Source organism: Pyxicephalus adspersus, chromosome 1 (genome assembly GCF_032062135.1).
Source record: "Pyxicephalus adspersus chromosome 1, UCB_Pads_2.0, whole genome shotgun sequence".
NCBI lineage: Eukaryota > Metazoa > Chordata > Amphibia > Anura > Pyxicephalidae > Pyxicephalus > Pyxicephalus adspersus.
Window position 1 is genome coordinate 68,440,768 of NC_092858.1, and position 18,647 is coordinate 68,459,414.

General features: G+C 36.9%; 1 protein-coding gene across 12 annotated transcripts in view; it reads right to left on the reverse strand.

The window, feature by feature from the left end:
* Positions 1 to 13,725: 13,725 nt before the first annotated feature.
* Positions 13,726 to 18,647, reverse strand: part of INPP4A (inositol polyphosphate-4-phosphatase type I A) — a 55,457-nt gene continuing 50,535 nt past the window's right edge. For 7 of the 12 annotated variants that reach the window (XM_072413059.1, XM_072413046.1, XM_072413052.1 and 4 more), the window contains one exon: positions 14,386 to 17,800. In XM_072413059.1, the coding sequence (XP_072269160.1) occupies positions 17,620 to 17,800 (181 nt within the window). In that variant the 3' untranslated portion in view covers positions 14,386 to 17,619. The other 5 variants (XM_072413079.1, XM_072413088.1, XM_072413130.1 and 2 more) reach the window with 1 other exon arrangement.

Sequence of the window (18,647 nt, forward strand, 5' to 3'; positions counted from 1 at the left end):
AGGAGTAAAACAAATAGTTATACTGTATAAGACCTGACTCTGGCAACCAGATTTTGCTGTGGCCATCAAGGTACTGAACTGGGTAGCAAAATCAGGCTGCTATAATCGCATAATATAATCACAAACAAGGTAGCCATTTATTCTACTCCTGCTAACCCAGGCACAAGTTGGTAAATTTAACCCTGGTTATATTAAAACATTAAAAAAAATTGCATTTTTTTTTTTTGACAGACTTCAAGGTATTTAAAAATTCTCAATAAGGTTTATTCATATGCCTGGCAATGCATTCATTTTCTTTTCTCTTCTGAAAACTAAAGCCACATTTGTCCTGGCCCAGAAACAAATACGAGCAGGTACATTCAAAGATGGCTTGTTTTTACCTGACTTGTACTATGCTTTTTTCAAAGTGCTGTTACTTGTTAAATTACTTAGGACCCAGTGTTACTCATGTTACATTATTATTCTCCTGAACATATGGTGGTATTCTATCATCTAACTGAATACATGTCTGGTTAGGACAGTAGTATGTTTAATTAGAAAATGATGGAATAGAGGTTTAAAACGAATCAGACATGAAGGATTATATAAAACTTTTTTTTATTTGGTCATGACTTATCTGATGTGAATGGGTTCTGTCCACATAGGGCTGATGTATTTGGGGGAAAAAGTTCTACATTTTCTTTTTGTGGTAATGTACATCTGCTATTTTAAATGCGTTGACTGGAGCCCTGCACAACACATGTGAAGTGCATCTGAATTTGTTTAATCGCGTTTATTTAGTAGAGACCCCAACCAGTTCAGTGCAACAAAGGCCCTGTGTTTTTAGCTCACTATTAGGAAATTAGAAAAACAAAACAGATTTCTATAATTTCTTCATCTCTCTATATATTTTTTTCTACAACATTTTTATTTTCATTTTAGCAAGGTTCAAAAACACATACATACATACATACATACATACATAGAAAACAATTTTACATCAAAAACAGTCCTATGCTATCAAAAGGCAACAATCATATTGCAGCATTAATATTTAGGTAAACATACAACATTTTACTCATTATTTGGCATGACATGTCCACAAGGAGCTGGCTTAGAATAAAACCCAAAGTGGTAGAGCAAGGCAGTCAGTGTTGGTTACATAAGGAAACGCACATCTCTGTTACCCAGATATCGCTTTAGGAGAATCTACAAATAACTTCCAACAGACACAAGTAGCTTCAAATGTTTCATGAAGGCCCACAGTTTGGTCTTCCTTGAGTATGATCTCATAAGAAATGCGAAGCTATTCGGCTGCAGAGGGGCGGGCTGGGATTTCCAGTTGAATTGGATGCAAATTTTAGTCGCTATCACTATGTATCTAATCACTGAGGTTTTGTATAATTTGAGTGACAGGGACCTATGTTGTAAGTGTCTCACCCCAGACCAAAAATGCTGTAGAACTGGGCATGACAAAAATATATGGAGCATAGAACCCAGCTCTTCCCCACACCTCCAGCAGTGATCAAAACTGTAGGGTAAATTAGATGAAGACGCATCGGTATGCGATACCAGCATGATGGAATTTTTTATACAGGTCTTGATTTTTGCTGCTGAAGGCCAAATGGTGGGCTAATCAAATGATCCTCAGTTTTTTGAGGGTTTTCCAGAGAAATGACCATCTGAAAAAGTTGCAACTCAGAGATTGTGAAAATGTGCATATGAAACAAGGGAGGACTAGGAAGCAGAATGGAGGTAAATAAAACCAAGTGGTGCTTGGACAGCCTAATGTACACACAACACCTACCAGTATTCAGATGCAGGAAAGTATACAGAATGAGGTAGGTGGGAGGTGTACTGTACATTCCCTATCGCACTCAGACTGCTCAATAATGCATTATACTGTATGTTACAAATTCCTAACTGCGCCATTCTGGGGTCTGATGTATGTTACATCCTGTAGAATGCTCTACTGTAGATTGTACAGTAATTTTAGACATGTCTTGACTATTCCACACTGCTGTAATGTATGTTACTGCTGATTTTTTCCACAATGTTACATACTGCTTGGATGCTCCAAAACACACAGTACTGTATACTTGATAGCTTTGGCTGCTCCATTTTGTGCCCTGTGTGGGGAATGAGGATAACAATGTGTGTGTAATTCAAGTGGGTAAATGGGGGCACAACCATAAAAGCCAGATTTTTCATCAATAGTTAGGTGATCTGCCTCTCAAGTAATTTGAACACTGCACATGTTCATTGAATCATCTTTGGTGTGAATTTGCCCTGAGAGGTAATCTAAGTTTACAATGGCCATATAAAGTAGTACTTCATGTGAACAATAGTATGGCCCATATCTCAGCCATGAACCTGTAAATGCTTGTCCCTTTTTGTGGCTCATTTCCTGCCCTTTCATGTGCTTTTTCCTTTCAAACTTTGCCTGACAGAACTACACAAGGACATAAAAGCAATAAACTTTGCCTACATAGTGAAGCAGAATTTGCAGGCAGGGTCCGACTATAATGGTTACAGCAGCAAAAGACTGGGGCTATCCATGGAAGCACTGCTATATTTAAAATCCGAAGGCCACTTGGGTAGAAGTCAGTAGCCTTGGCATGGAGTAGCACAGATGTTGACTGATAGGGCTAGCGCTCCATAGAAAAAGAAACTGCCCCCACCCTAGGAACAGGTGAGCATAAGATAATGGGGGATTACTAAAATTAAGCATACCAGCCTTTTTATTTGCTGAAATAAACCAAAGCGCCACTGTGTCCGCATGGAGAGCAGACATTATATTACTGTATAGGTATAAAGTAACCAGCTACTTTCGAATGGCTTTTCTTAGCCGTTGTCTATCAATTCTAGCAAGTATCTAGTTCTTAAAGATGCTTTGTGAATGCTGACCAAATTTAATGCTCTATTTATTAGCATTTTTAGGCGAAGATTTAAAAATGCTCACAAATAATGCTTGGCCTAGTGTAAAAATCTACAACATATTATGGTAAACATGAAAGAGACAGACCCAAATCAACCATAAACCGATACAGTTCATATTGCTGCTCGGGCCAATTTATTATGACCATTCAGTATACCTAAAAGGTATACATGTATACCAAAAAGTTAAATCTTATCTAAGTATGTTTTTTTTTTTTCATTTTAGATTGACAAGAGAATAGCCTTTGATTTTATTGTCTCTGTCCCACCCTTCATTTTCTGACGTATAGGAAACTTGATTATATGGTTAGAATGATATGTGTATGACTAACATTTAGCAGAGACAACAATGATAACCCGACAGGAGACATGTGAATGTGTATGTATATATATATATATATATATATATATATATAAAAACATACATACATACACACTTTTAATTCAATTAAACAGTTAAGCATTATGTAACGTAATGTATGGTAATGTAAAGCAGTAAAGCTGATACTAATTCTACCAGTGACATAAACATGTAGAAACACATAGCCCACTTCTGACTGCTGGTATTTTACCCATGCTGTTGGGTCCCCCTACAAATTCTTGTTTTACTAGGAGACAAAGTACTGTTTCTTAGGGAGGTGGGAAACACATCACATGGATAACATTGACAGCAGCCCAGAAGCCGGGCTCCAAAAATACTTTAACAAGCTGCATATTATAACACTAGACTGCTAAAAGACTTACTGGATGCCGAGTCAGATTGGGTTACTAACATTGCCCAAACTGGCAATCAGAAGAACTAGGAACCACAGTGACCGTGCTTATTGCGCTGGCACTTGACTCTACAAGCTGCCCTTTTTAGTGTGTGGTGCTAATAGTGGTAATCTGCCACTAACCTTTTGTTTACTATTCTGACATTTAATACATCTAAGGAACCCAATTCAGTATAAGACACCTGCTTGATTGCCGAACTAAAGTCCCTACCAGAAAACAAACTTCTCAAATGTTAGCATAAGTATTAGTCAACCATTCATATTTCATACCTTCAGAAAATAAAGGTTGGGTCGGTACTAATTATTTAGCAGAATGATATGGGTTATTATTGAGCCAATTCCTAACAAGATAATTTTCTTTTGTAAGGACTGAGTTATACTGTTCCATAAAAAGCATATCCAAAGGCATATCCCTTCTAGTAAAGTCAGTGTCCAGTTTCTTCATGGTCACACTACGGTGGCGTGGTTCTTTACCTACTGGTAACCAATGGAGCTGTTCTTCCTCATCTGTGTTTGTTAGAACAAACATTTCTTTTTTTCCTGATCCATCAAGCATTCTCTGGGAATAATAATCTCTTAAAGTAGAGTCAAGTTGCTGCATAGATTTGACTTTTTCCAGAAACACTTTGACTTTACTGTCACAGTTATCATCACTATAAGTTGTCACCATGTCTGGTGATGCTAAGGAGTCTGGCAGTTGGGTTCCAACTTTGTCGATCAAGAAACTTGTCGATTTCGGTCTTCTTGTTGATCTTGAGTTATTTTTCAGCCATCTGTTTTCACTTGTGATATGTCTGAAACCACCGTCCAGCTTGTGTCCCTCCGAATCTGGGCGCACTGATAAAGAGAGATCCTTGCTTTTTTGGTCATCTAAGAATTTCACTTGCCGTCTTGCTGGTGCTGAATAAAACCTCTTCAGAGCATTGCACCCACTTTTTTTAGTGAGAAGGTCCACTCCTTTAGACTGATGGATGCTGCTTCCAAACCTTACATTCATTTTGTGACTTTTGTCTCTATCAGACATGCAAGATGCAGGTCTACATGGTGCAGACTTCGCCCTTGGAAGTTTGCTACTTTGCACTATAGTTCGTACTGCTTCTTCTGCCCCATCATTGATTGTGGTATTGAGATTGGAGAACATTGCATGGGTCAATTGTTTAATCATTTCTTTATTCCCAACAAGCCTTGCGTATGACAACTCCGATCTTCTGAGCTTTAATGTAAACTGATTATATAGGATTTTCTGATCAAGGTTCAGTGAGTCAGCTGCTTGTTTCTGCATTGCATCCAAAGAGAGCATTTTCTTTTTTAGAAGACTTTCTTCTTTTGCATTGAATGATATAGTAAGGGGAGACTTCTCTGCTTCTCTCAGCTTTTTCTCCGTCATTTTGATAGAGTGTTCCCTTCACTTGCAGCTAGTTGTTGAGAACTTCTGTGAGGTTGTTGTCAGATGTGTGGCTGCATTGTATTGATTGTTGTCAGGGAAGGTAGCTGCTCTTTAAGCTGATTGGCAACAAGTGAAACTTCCGTCAAGGCTTCCATATAGAGAGTGCAGGGTTGTTATTCACTAGCTATTTTAGCAACAATGGAGAACAATGTTGGACCTGTGCTGCAAATACAAATATGTTGTGTTGTTGGCAACCAGATAACAGCAATGTCAAAAAAAAAAAAAAAAGGTTACCACAAAATGGCAGGTGAACCAGTTATATTTATTAGGTAGACATTTAGTAGTGTTTTCTTTAATAAGTAATGAAATACAGTGATTAAAAAAGAGAAGGGCGGGACATTAATACTTGGAAAAGCATTCAATTTTTTTTACGATGCACTAAAGTGTGTGTATGTATAAAATATATATACACACACACAGTCATAAGAAAAAGACAATACTCCCTCACTCCATAGGCATTAGGAGGGTAAGTAGTAGCCAAGGCTGCTAATCAAATGCACTTAATTAATTGATCATCAGAAAGTGTGACCACCTCTACATAAGCCACACACACTCAAAACCACTATAAGGTACACCTTTCGTGTAGCAATTAAAACCAAAGCGTCTCCACTGAAAGTAATAGACCACATAGGTACAGGTTTATTGGTCTGTCGGCCAAGAATCCAATGACTCTTTTGCTTTGGCAGCCATACCTTGTACAGAAATAGGTGATCTAGGTATGCACCTATCTTTTATTGGCACAGTGGCTCACTTGGAGAAGAAGTGACACCATTTAGGGCAATCAGGCAAAAGGCAACTACCGCATAGTATCTTTAGGGCAATCCGATGGTTTATTTGCTTTTTTTAATTACATTTATCCTCTGTAATTTAGAAATTATTGTTTGATTCTGGATTAATGATTTACAGGACATTATGGTTTTCTAAACCCAACATAACAGTAGTTATCAACTTCCAGTCATATTATTCTAAAAAAAAGCATGTGAAGGCACTATAAAGAGATAGGCAATGAAGAGTTCCTCTTATTCATAATTAGTTCTGGTGAACTGATATGGAAGCACCCAGGAGTGCACTGAGACTGGAAAAAGATGAATAAGGTGTTAGTGATGCAACTGGCTTATTGAACCATACTATACAAAGCTTTAGTACAGTGCCACCGGCAGGGTAAATCAGGATGTGCTTTCCTACCAATCCAACAATGAAACATGGACTCTGCTCTAACAGCCTCAAGAGTTACAAAACGTGCAGTTTAAGCCTCTTGACTTTATTGACAACTTTCATCATCAGCTTTTAGGCCCATTAAATCATAATGAAATCATGATTATTAGGAAAAAGGTTCAGGTCAATATTGGGTTCAACACAAATCCTGCAAAAATTAGGGTGTTGGGTGTTTATGTACTGGGACCAATATTGAAGTTACCCATATTGTTCTGCCTGACCTTTCAACTGTGTTAGTGAGATTACAATAGCCAGTAATGTAAAGGTGTGTTATGTGTTTGGTTCCCAGCAGCCATTTGTCAATGTATTGAAAGCAGTTGCAGAAAAAGCTGTAAAGCTGCCTAGCAGAGTAGGGTTAGTTGGATAACTAATATAATTTTAATTGGTAGCTCCTTGGGCAGTCAACCTTATTACTGCGTTTTTTTAATTGGGGGATTGGTTATAGGCTTTTATATTATTTTGGTTGTGTACAGGTCAGTGGTTACTTTTAGCTGCTGTCTCGTCAAGGCTACCTCTGGGCACATCAAACTTTATTTTAAAAGTAAGTTGGTGTTTTTTAATTTTTTGTGTACTGTCAACTTTTTTATGCAAATATTCATTTCTCTGAAGGGGGAGGGGATATCTTGTCACTCCCTTTGGTTTAAAAGGGGATTTCAAGATTTTTTCATAATCCCCCCAGAATATTTCCACATCCATCATGGGGCACTGGATGTGGGCTAAGGGTCTTTGTCCCTTAAGATTGGGACAAGGGTGACCAGAGGTGATACGGGGTCACAGGACACTGGAGGGTGACAGGAGACACATGTGACACAGAGTCACTGAAGGCACAATGGAAAGCAGGTAAAACAAGAAGAGACTGGAGATTCTGGAACAGCAAGATATGAACTGCAAAAGGGAACAGCACACTGGATACCACAGAGTTAGAACAAAAGCGGAACAGGAAACAGTTCAGCAGATCTAGGGGCCCAGCCGTAGTCTGGATTTGTTGTTCCAACACCGAGTGCTCTGTCTGAGCCAGCTAAATGGCCAGGGACTATCAAGACGCTATTCCCTGAATGGCCAGTAGGAGGAGCGATGAACATTGAAGCTTGAATAGCAGGCACGCCCAGGGTCAGAACTAGCCGCATGCGCAGAAGTGTGGAACTGGCGCTTTAGCAAGGTGTGAAAGGCACTAAATTTAGGCTCGTCAAAACTTACCCATATGTTCCACAAACTTAAACCTAGTGCCACATCTCACTACAGTTGACAATCAAAAATCCGGCAACCTCCAGGCCTGAGGTGCGCTAGATTTTCGAAATTTCAAGGTTTTTTTTTTTTTTTTTTTTACTTAACTCCACACACAGACTTCCTCTCGCCGCACCCGCAGACATCTGGCACAGTTTCAAGGAGTAGACAGCAGGGACGTCTCAACGTGTATTTTGTTTAGCAAGCAAGACCTAACAGCTATTTCTGCAGAACAGCATCATGAAAACATTAGTGGCCAAACAATGTACTGCAGTCCCTGTATTGAAAATGCGATCTAAAATTCATGCTGGGAAATTGAAGGACCTGGATTATGGATGGCCGGATTTTTGATTGTTAACTCTACTGTATATTCTGGCCACTGTCAAATTAGGTAAATAATGCCAAGATAATTATTTACAAAGGAATCCATCAAGGTCTAAAAATATAGAAGCAGTGATTGCTGGTTTGGTTTTGAACATTTCATGGCTTTGTGATTCCTGGCTTGTCCGTGACACAAGTATACAGTACCTGTGTATCCTTATATATGTACGGTGTGTATAGACACACAGCCTGGGGTACTTTTGATGGTCGTTGTTAGTCTTGAGTATTTTTTGTTCTAGGTTATCTGTAGGGTTTTTGAAGTTGCAGAAACGGATAAGGAATATGACAACAATGGGAAGACATTTGACAGCTGTTTATTTCAATATTAGCACATTTACAGCAATTAAACAGAGCAGGGATAAAATATTACTGACAATGGTAACCATATACATAATACTGGCAAAATTAAATACATTAAAAAGTGAATAGTGCTTTGCAAGTATAAAAGCCTCAAACAAAAAAAATATATCATACAATATCTTTACAAGTTTACAAAACATGACCAAGTTAACATTCCCACCTCTACAAGACCCTATAGACTCCAGGCTTTCCTTCTCTTTCAGAGGGGCAAAGGATGGGAGGTTCCATGATCACTGAATTATGAACACTATCTGACTTTAAAGTAGGGACCTAAAAGCAGTCAATTTATCCCCCTCAACTACTTCAAAAAAGTGAACATTGACACACTGTGTATATTTGGCCTTACAGTTATAATGAATATCAATTTCAGCTGCCAATGTGGTGCCTACCTTATACAACCTAGAGTCACTAGGCCTCTCTACACCAGAGAATGATATTGGAAGTGCAAATCAGACTTGTACTATACATATGCCAACCACCAATAAAAGCCTCACAAGACACTCCATTAATGTCAGCACCTTTAAATGGTATAATTAAAAAGCACAAGTCAGGTGACACTTAACAGATGTGCCAGTGTCCCAAAAACCCATACACGTGTTAATGTGTGGCAACGTGTGTACATAATTCAACATACTGGATATCCAGGACAACTGTATAAACATGAAGATAGGGAAATCCATCCCTATAGCTACCATATTACTGGCTAGCTAAAAGCCTGCTACGTTCCCTTATTCATATAAAGCTTTAACAAACACTGCCATGTCATGAATTCATTCATTAAAATCTGTACCAAGTAAACTTAAAAACGTAGAAGATCTATGTACTCTGACATTTCCAAAGGAAAACTTTGCCATCTGTGTGATACTTATTCCAGGCATTATTGGTTCTTATGTAAGAATTCATTATGTAAAAAAAATGTTTATAGATTTTATTGGGGAAATGAACTGCAAAAATGGTCTTAGGGAATGACAGATGAGGAAAGGCCAAAATATTATAGCATACCTATAGAATCTAGACTCTGAATAATAGAAGCTTTTAGTGGAGATTGGCTTCCAAAGATACAGTATCTGAGAATGCTTTAAAACAATGGCCAATACAGAAGTTGCTTACTCTACCCTTTAATTTTTATTCTTCCAACACTAATTAGAAAATGAAAGGTAATGTTTATAAATTGGGGCTGTGGTCACAGTATTCAGGTAATTGTTTAATTAAAGCCTACAATTTCTCAGACTTTTCAATAGGAACAATAACAAAGCAAGTTTTCCAGTTGAACAAGTTATAGCAGAATAAATTGCCAATTGTTTTCCTCCTAACTCCCACAAATTAATCTACATTTGCAAGTGTGGAAAACATGCAGTGTTAGTGGTTCCTGAGGACTTTTTGAGGTGTCTGGTTATATTTAATTTATTCAAATATCAAAACTGTTTGATCCGGTGATACTTTTTATATGAAATGGATTTAGCTGATCTCTGACTGATTTTATTAATTTTTCAAATTGTAATCTATCAACATAACAAAACACTGCACACATGTATGGCAAATTCTGCCTCTCCAAACCTAATTTTCAGATAGAATTAGATGGGAATTCCAATGAGAATTGATTAGTCCGTTTGAAAACACAAACATTGGTTGCTTACAAGCAGGCAGGTGTTGATTTTTCTAAGATCTAATCAGAAAAATGCTGTGTGTACACAGGGCCCTGAAAATGGTGAAAAAATTATCAGAAGAACATCAAATTAATTTAAATGCGAGTTGTTACCCTGTTTTCTAACAATTTATGAAGTGTCTAATAAAGTAGCCCACTGGTGAAACCAATTTACATATTTCAAGGCCTAATATTTCATCTTCAGGCTCAAAGACAAAGCCTGATGATTCTAAAGCATTGGTCACAAGTGTATTTTACTTCCATATACATACACATATACAATGTGCTTTATTCTTTTCTAAGGCTCAATTTCTATAAATATAAACCTATCTGATATAGTTTATTTTATATTATCTGACGGACTAAAATAATTTACATGTTATAGAACTTTGATGATTTGAGAAACACTCTGCTAACTATTCATAATGACCGAATACAATCTTGGTGTGCCCACGTGTACATGACATGCTCTGCTCATCAGAGAAAAGATTTTATATATACAGCTGGACATGCAGTGTATGATCATGAGATGCCAACAGTTCTACATTGTCTACATTCTACAGACAGATAAAAAACCACGAGTGCTACCAATTCTTCTAGTCCAACCCGCTGCAATATCTAAGGTGGATACTATAACCAGACTTAATGACAAAATGTATGAATATTGAATTGTTGCATGACAATGAACATGCATGCTTCAAATCTAATTATTATGTTGCAAATAAACAAAATAAATGGAAAAAAACAGCACCAATAATCACAATATATGAATTGGTAGTATATACAATGCTGAAATCACATTACAGAACAGTTTCTACAAATAATGTATTTTCTATGATAAAACCTTGTGTTTCTCTATCAATTCAAATAATTTAAATTCCTTCTATTTTTTACGCATTACGCAGATATCATGTACCCAAAACCTATTTGTAACATAATCTAACAGATTTCATGCTAGTTGCTTTTGTATTTATCTACTGAGAAGTCTTACAACTGCAAATTCTTTTAGAAGATCCAAAACTTCTCTTCATACCTTTAGGCTATGTACAGACCTCTGATTTTCCAGCGGTGCACAGTGGGTATCTAGGAGAAGTAGGGGCTGCGTTTTTTTACTGCAGGTCTGAACATAGCCTTACAGGTAGCATTTGGATTCTTTCACTTATCTATAGATAACTGAACATATTAAACTCCAACACGTTTAGAAGCAACATAATCATCAGGAATACAATAATCTGGTTGGGGGACAAATGTTATATTACCCAAAAATTATGGGAGTCCATGAATGGAAAGAAACATTTTCCAATCCTTAAAGGGTCACTAAAGTCAAAATCATAAACATATATTATGTCTAAAAGATACATTCCTTGCTCCCGTTTAAAAATTTGTGTTTTTTTAGACATGTTATATCCTTTGCAGAGAATGCATGTGGCTACAAATTCTGTTCTAAGCATATCTACAAATGTAGCCACCCCATACTACTGTAGAGAGCTGACACTACAGATGTTAACACTCACATGTGAGGTGTGAGGTAATGTGAGGACTGTGACTTTGGATTGCCTTTAAACCAACTACAATCTACTGTGTCTTGACCAACATGAATGAATGCTTCTGATAAAAACATTCCTTGTACAGTCATAAAGGGACCTAAATTGGGCATTTTAATATGGATACAGTTACAAATACTTGTATTCCCTATTACAAAACCTTTAATTTATTTTTGCTTAAAAGCATAACTCTTATTTGCAAAAATTTGCAACCAGGCAGAGCTTTATTGCAGAGATGAGTAAGACTGATCTCATGTTCATTCATGCACAGCCCAGCGTTGGATGCCAGGATACCCTGCACATTCCAACTTCCCTTGTGGTTGCCAAGACTGAATAAACTCCTGCACGGGAGCTACATCACCCCAGCCCGGCCAATCAAGATGGCCAAAGACAACAACAAGCAAGAGGGGTAGGAAGAAGATGGCGGCCTGCAACAGAGCGGGAACATGTAAGTAAAACAGGGATCCACTTTTTAATAAAAATCTGGCTTTGTAAGAGTTACATTTCTCTCTGGTTATTTTCTGCCTGTAACTCAGTTGGGAAGATCTTCCATCACCCCCTGTTCCAGTGAAAAACATACAAGGAATAAGTGACTTTCAAAGGATAGGGAGCTCTAACCCTTCCTCGTGCTAAAATAATGTGTTTGTGTACGTGACTCTGTGTATGTGTCTCTGTTACAGAGCAATCCCTTCACATCCTGTCCCTGACAGTGAGGCAAAATGAACCTAAAAAGGCAACATAATGGAGACTTCAAACCTTTTCTACTCTATCTGAAACAAAAGTCAGTGTCAGTCACGTTGGCAGTGTCTTCAATCACCTATTTATATATAAAAACAAAAACCCTGGTTACAAGAGGCACGAGTTAAGTTATCCTATCTGCAAACAGATTAAAAAAATAACCGGTATCATGGAAAGTGGTCACATAATGAACAAAAAACATTTCGGCACTGCTCCTATTACACCTATTCATTTAGTAACATGAAAATACATATACATTGGTGTCAATTAATATTAACCACTTTGGCAGGGTTAGGTTTCCTCGTCATCATAATGAAGTATCCTTATTTATTTTAATTTGTAATTGTGTATTTGTAATTTTACATTTTTTTCTTTCTTTTTTTGTAATAGCTAACAGCACAACATTTTACTATTCCCATGGCACTCCTTTTTATATTATTTATTTAAAATATAACTGCCATTTTCTATAAAAAAAAAAAATCTCTACACTGTGCTACTTTCCATCTTTATTTTGCTCTGTATATTCTAATTTTGTTATGTATATTCTGCTCTGTATATTCTGTAATTTCATTACAGTTATATATTATGAGTTCTAAATGTTTAGCTCAATTTACATACATTTACAATTAGCACACATCTAATCTCTACACCAATAGGTGACTCTTTAAATGTTGTCAGTCCACCCACTCCATAACTAGGAAAAAGGCACCAGGAACCCCCTTCTGTGTCATTGTCTAAATCTTACATGGAAAGTCATTTTTTTTATTCTAGTAAACATTTTAAAGCTGAACTCCAGGCAAATCTAAAATACACAAATCAGTACAGCTCTGTATTCGATAATACATGGTAATAGTAGAAGACAGCAGAATACCTCACCAGTCTGATTCTCCTCTTTTATTTTCCAGTCAGTGGTGAGTGGAGGGAGAACATAACTATATGCCTTATCTGCAATGGGTAAAATGGTGTTATCTGTCAGACTGTGCTGTCTATCTGAGAACTGGCTAGACAGAAATATAATTCTTTGGCAAGCCAAAGCTCATCAATATCTATTTCACATGTGTAATGATGTTTTCCAGGAGTTCGGCTTTAAGGAATAAACAAATGTCACATAGCTGGTGGAGATATGGTGCTGGTGCAGTATTAGAAATACCAAGTGTGCCTGTTCACCATTATGATACTATCACATAAATGTTTTTGCAGGCCAAATGCAAGACGGTGGTAGTGTAGGGAAGGGGAGTGTGTGAAAAGGATTGCAAATTATTAGTGCACAAAAAAGTGCTCCTTAAAGTCTGTATAGCACTTGGATGACACTTGCAATAAGCATTCAATTTATAGTGTTTATGAGTTATTCCAGCCACAAGTAGGAGGTTGTAAATAACCAATGTTGGTAAGCTATAACTACTACTAAGAATGGATTCAAACCAACTGCCTTTCAAACAGAAAGAAACTTCTGAACAACTTGTATGGAAAAAAAAGCCAATCTTCTTAATTACAGTATGTTTAATATAACCTTAAATAAGAACTACATTTCATCCAAGTTACTTAAAACACATAAAAACTATGAGCCAGGTGTACAAAAGCAACTTTTTCTTTCTCCTTGTCCACTAAAAAAACAATATGAGCAAGTTGTATTCCATACTTTCATACACAAGGCCATACTCATTTTTTTTCCCGCTGTATTTTACTGCTGGAGTCCAAACATGCTAGGTATTAGTCTTCTCTTAACTGCTTCGGGGAGTTACTAAAACCATGAGCAAGGGCAGCCAATAGATTTCTCCCAATCCTTCAAACTCTTTAGGAAAATCAGTAGCAAGCTTGTATTCAAGTGTTCAATTCCTAAGCAGCGTTGGTGAGAAGTCACGCTAATATTATACCACATGTTCCTTTAGTGCATGCTCAGTTTATGCAGGCATTGTCTCCAAGAACATAAAAGAAAATAAGTCATATATATGCACGAATTCATTCATATTTACAGAGGTTGTATGGGAAACATTTGGGAGACACTAAGTTTCCACTTTTCCATAAGTTCCTTCAGGAGGCCTGTAATGCTTTGGGAAAGCCTTCAGTTGCAGACTGCTAAATGCATATTTGCGACATCCCACATTCTTCATGGTGTTTTCCCGGCGACAGCCCTCACTAGGGAGAAAACAGGCAGAAAAAATAAAATAAAACCTGGACAAACAGTGAACATATGGGCAAAAGCAAATGTGTTAAAAGCACACTATGGATGCTTAAGGATGCGGATGCAAGTTAATGGTGCAGAATGAGCTTTACAAGCAGGATCGCTAACTTGTGGAATAAAAAGCTTACACGTTGCATTTTATATTCACATATAAAGCATGACAATAGCAAAGCAAACAATCTTTTCTATACTATAGCTGATCAGTAAATAAAGGATAAAAATTCAAGAACTAAAGAAAAAAAAAAAATCAGCTGCATCACAGAGAATAGGTTAAAATAATCTAATGTTCCAGACTTTTGTAACCTTAATGTACCATTTGTGACCTACTAAATCTTAACAGGCGGCCAAAGGAATTGTTGAGTAGACATACAGGAACAAACCTGTGAACTCCTAACAGAACTTCTTAGTAAACTTTAAACAATCATAATTCATGAGAATAACACAATCTTATTGCAATAAAACTAACCTCTAAGATGCTTCCTGGCAGTGAAGAGCTGGCTGTCTGTGGCCTGGAGGACACAGTTGTATGGCCCATGACACTGTGTTTAATGTAACAGGGCATTATGAGAAATAACAAGGAAGAAGTGAACTATAGCCAATCACTTTCACTGAAAAGTACAACCTTATTACCCAAGCAATGATACCCAACCTCAAAGGAACTACCCAGTGATACCAGGTGGTGAAAGTGGCACAGTCAAGAGGACAGGTGCGGTGCATGACAGTAGGGCCTAAAGCGCAAGACACAATCAACAGACCGATTACAGCAGTAGCAGTACAGCAGCTCTAATTTATAGGGCTTACATTATATAATTTAGTAAATATTATATATAATACACTGTAGGGGGGAAACCAAAATGCAACCAATACTACGATTATGAAATAATCTGAAATTTAATTAAAATGGTTTTGTTTCAGTGGAAACCAAGTGATTGTCATAATATTACTTTCTATATAACAGCGGTATACCTAAATCAATAATAAAAAAATACTTACCACTGATTGTGCTATGGATGACAATAGAATATTTCTACAATTTTTAAAGCTATAGTATACAAAGAGTCAAAATAAATACAACGAGCAGCACCCATAGATGCCTGGCCTGTAGTTGGTCAATAACAGGAGGTGGAAGGAGTATATTATACAGGACCATTTTAGTAAAAGTGTGGTTGCAATTTCTCCTACACCAAACTTTTATGTATGGGAGATCAGGTTGGAAAATCAAAATACTACAAAGGAAGCTGAAGCTCTGAAAATAGATCTGTACTGTCCTAATAAACAAGAGGTCCTCTTCTTTTCTACTTCTTTGAAGGCAACCAATCCCAAAATAGTGATTGAAGGTCTTGGTTGACTTCAAAGCAAGTGGTATCTTCAAGGAATAACTGGCTGAGAATTGAGAAGACACCACTTGACAATTTAAGGAATATGCCAACATACATTTTGTATTATAAGTATATTTAATTTCTCTATTGAGCAGAATAAACAAGCAGCACAATGCTCATATGCTTAGTGCTCTCGCAGGCAACTATGGAGGTTGGGTTCTACTTATAAGAACATTACCTGTATCAAATTTGCATGAAATCTCTCCTGTGCTCATGTTCCTCCCCCCCACCCCTCAAAAAGGAAAAAATCTACTAGACAGTAATCAAGGTGGCTTTGTGTTTATATATCTCATGATACCAAGAACTATACACTTAGGAGAGACGTAGGGGAGCAGGTAGAAATGGGAATAACTTTACATAATTTTAAATGTGTTGTATCAAATATTGTATTATAAATAAGGAGACAATATTACAAATAAGAAAAAAAATAAAAAGAAGAGTTCTTGCTAATCATAGCAGCTTCGTAGATTCCTTTTTTTCCAGTAAGAAAGAATGAAAATTATTTGATAGGATGCTACAAAAAACTGCCCATCCACCAATCACTTTCATATATGAAGTAGTCTTACACTATCTTTTAAAAATATTACATTTCTGACTTCTCAGTAGATGACCTTCTAAGTTGATGGAGGTGTCAGGAGAAAACCATAGGTAACAGTTTTTACCAGTAAACACTTATGATAATTTCAACTAACTGGAAGACCTAAATATTTAAATGGCGGTTGTTTCATCATTTCAACATTGGACCCATGGAATGCCCATAGATACATTCACTAGTGAGATATTGAAACACAAGACTATTACTATATACTGTATTGTAACAATAAGCATACAAACTAAATATAATAAATATATAATATACATAAAATTTAATAACACCACTTGTTAATGATCTAAGCTTTTAAAAGCCTAAATTTAGTACACGAATATGCTGCATATTGTACATATATATATAAACCTCCAACAATGGTCAATCTCATAAAACTTCTCCCGACAGATTTAGTATGTTTTTGTCCCTTTCATTTTACATATATGTGAATTGTGGTACCTGAAAACACTTCTTACTTTGGCATATAGGAAAACATTAAAGGAGGCATATACCAACACACTGTAATCATCATTCAGTTCTGTGCAAAAGGCACTTTTTTGGATCATACCGTTGCCTCATCGTCCATGTTAACCACTATTGAGTCTGTGAACCTCAAAAGAGCAAAGAAGCCCCATGTTGTGCAATTACAATGGTGAGCGAGCTGTATTCTAAGACTAAGTGTAGCCAACTATCGATACAAGGAAACGCAGGAGGCAACAAGTTGGGAAGATCAGTTTGATTCTACAAAAGTTACATAAAAATAAATACTTTTTAAACAGCATGCATCTCAGGGAATTCAAGCATTCCAGTCAATTACAGAGCCGATTAATGCTCCATAAACATCAAAATAATACTTTTTCCAGATACGCATCTATGGCTTTGGAAAGCAGACACCATATTCCCCATGTCACATAAAATGTGTAAAGGGAACAGCAGGTGCAATACAAAATTCAATAGAATATCGTATCTTGTGACACGTAAGCTACATAGAGATTGTTGCATGTATTGCATTTACATGATTTAAATACAGAGCAGCATCAAGACATGAGGTATGTTGTCATGAGAAAGCCATATATACATATGCTTCATACAACTGAGCTGCCCCACACTCGAAATGTAAAATAGTAAGGCATCGATATAGGAAACAGCTCAATCATTTCTTTTGGGTGTCCCTTCCCCGGTCACCAAAGGGGTGCACATTTCCAGGTATACACATTTCTGCCCATTCTTCATTTGCAACGAAATCTGGCCACCAGATATGCTATGCTGAGGAACAGCCACACTATAAGTAAGTTAGGGCTGAGCGCTAGCAATGGGACAGAGTAAAGGAGGCTGGGGTCCAGCCTAAAATCTCGGATCGGAACCAAGCCACTCAAGTTCTTCTGGGTGACTATTTCTCGCGTTCCAATGCTGTAAAGAGGATAACGTTTGAGGGGCAGCAAAATAAAAGGATTATGGGAATTAAATGAAATTTAGGAAACATACAGTGGAAAAAATAAAGAAGCAGAAGGAAGGATGCAACATAAAGAGAACATGAAATGGACAATATATTCATAAGACACAGAAAAAGGTGATGTAAATAAAATAAGATTAGCAAATTAGAAGAGTAAAAAAGGAGAGAAAAGAGAGAACAAAAAGAGAAAAACATAAGAAAAAAGCATTGTAAACTAGTGAAGAGTAAAAGAAACAGACTTTTGGTAGGTTTTCATGTTTGATCTAGTTGTGACAGCCACTAGTCCATGCTACCATGCATCAACATGCTGCCAAGCAGTGGCAATCTGAAATGCAAGCAGACCATGAACAACCTTTACAGGATTTGACCCTTTCAGCATGGGAATGTATATTTTATACTGCCGTAGAAGTAATTTATATGGTGGGCCTGGGGTTATATTGGGATCATTATTACAAGATCAATACTGATCAAACTAAAACCTATTATTCTGATGATTAAGTAACAGGGCTGGGCTACACATTAAATATTTCAAGAGACTTAAGAATTGTGGTCTTGACTATGAGATCAAACATTTGTCAGAGTCTGTAACGCTACACAATTCAGATGCTTTCACAGAGAAATTGATAAAAAGGTTATTATTGTGACAAAGCCTAAATATTCTTAAAACACCTAATACTGATGATTACCCTGTTTCCCCTATGATAAGGCACTGTCTCATATTTTTTGAAATGCCAAAATATGCCCTAGGTCCTATTTTCAGGGGGATGTCTTAATTTTCCATGAAGAAGACTACAGTACACATTT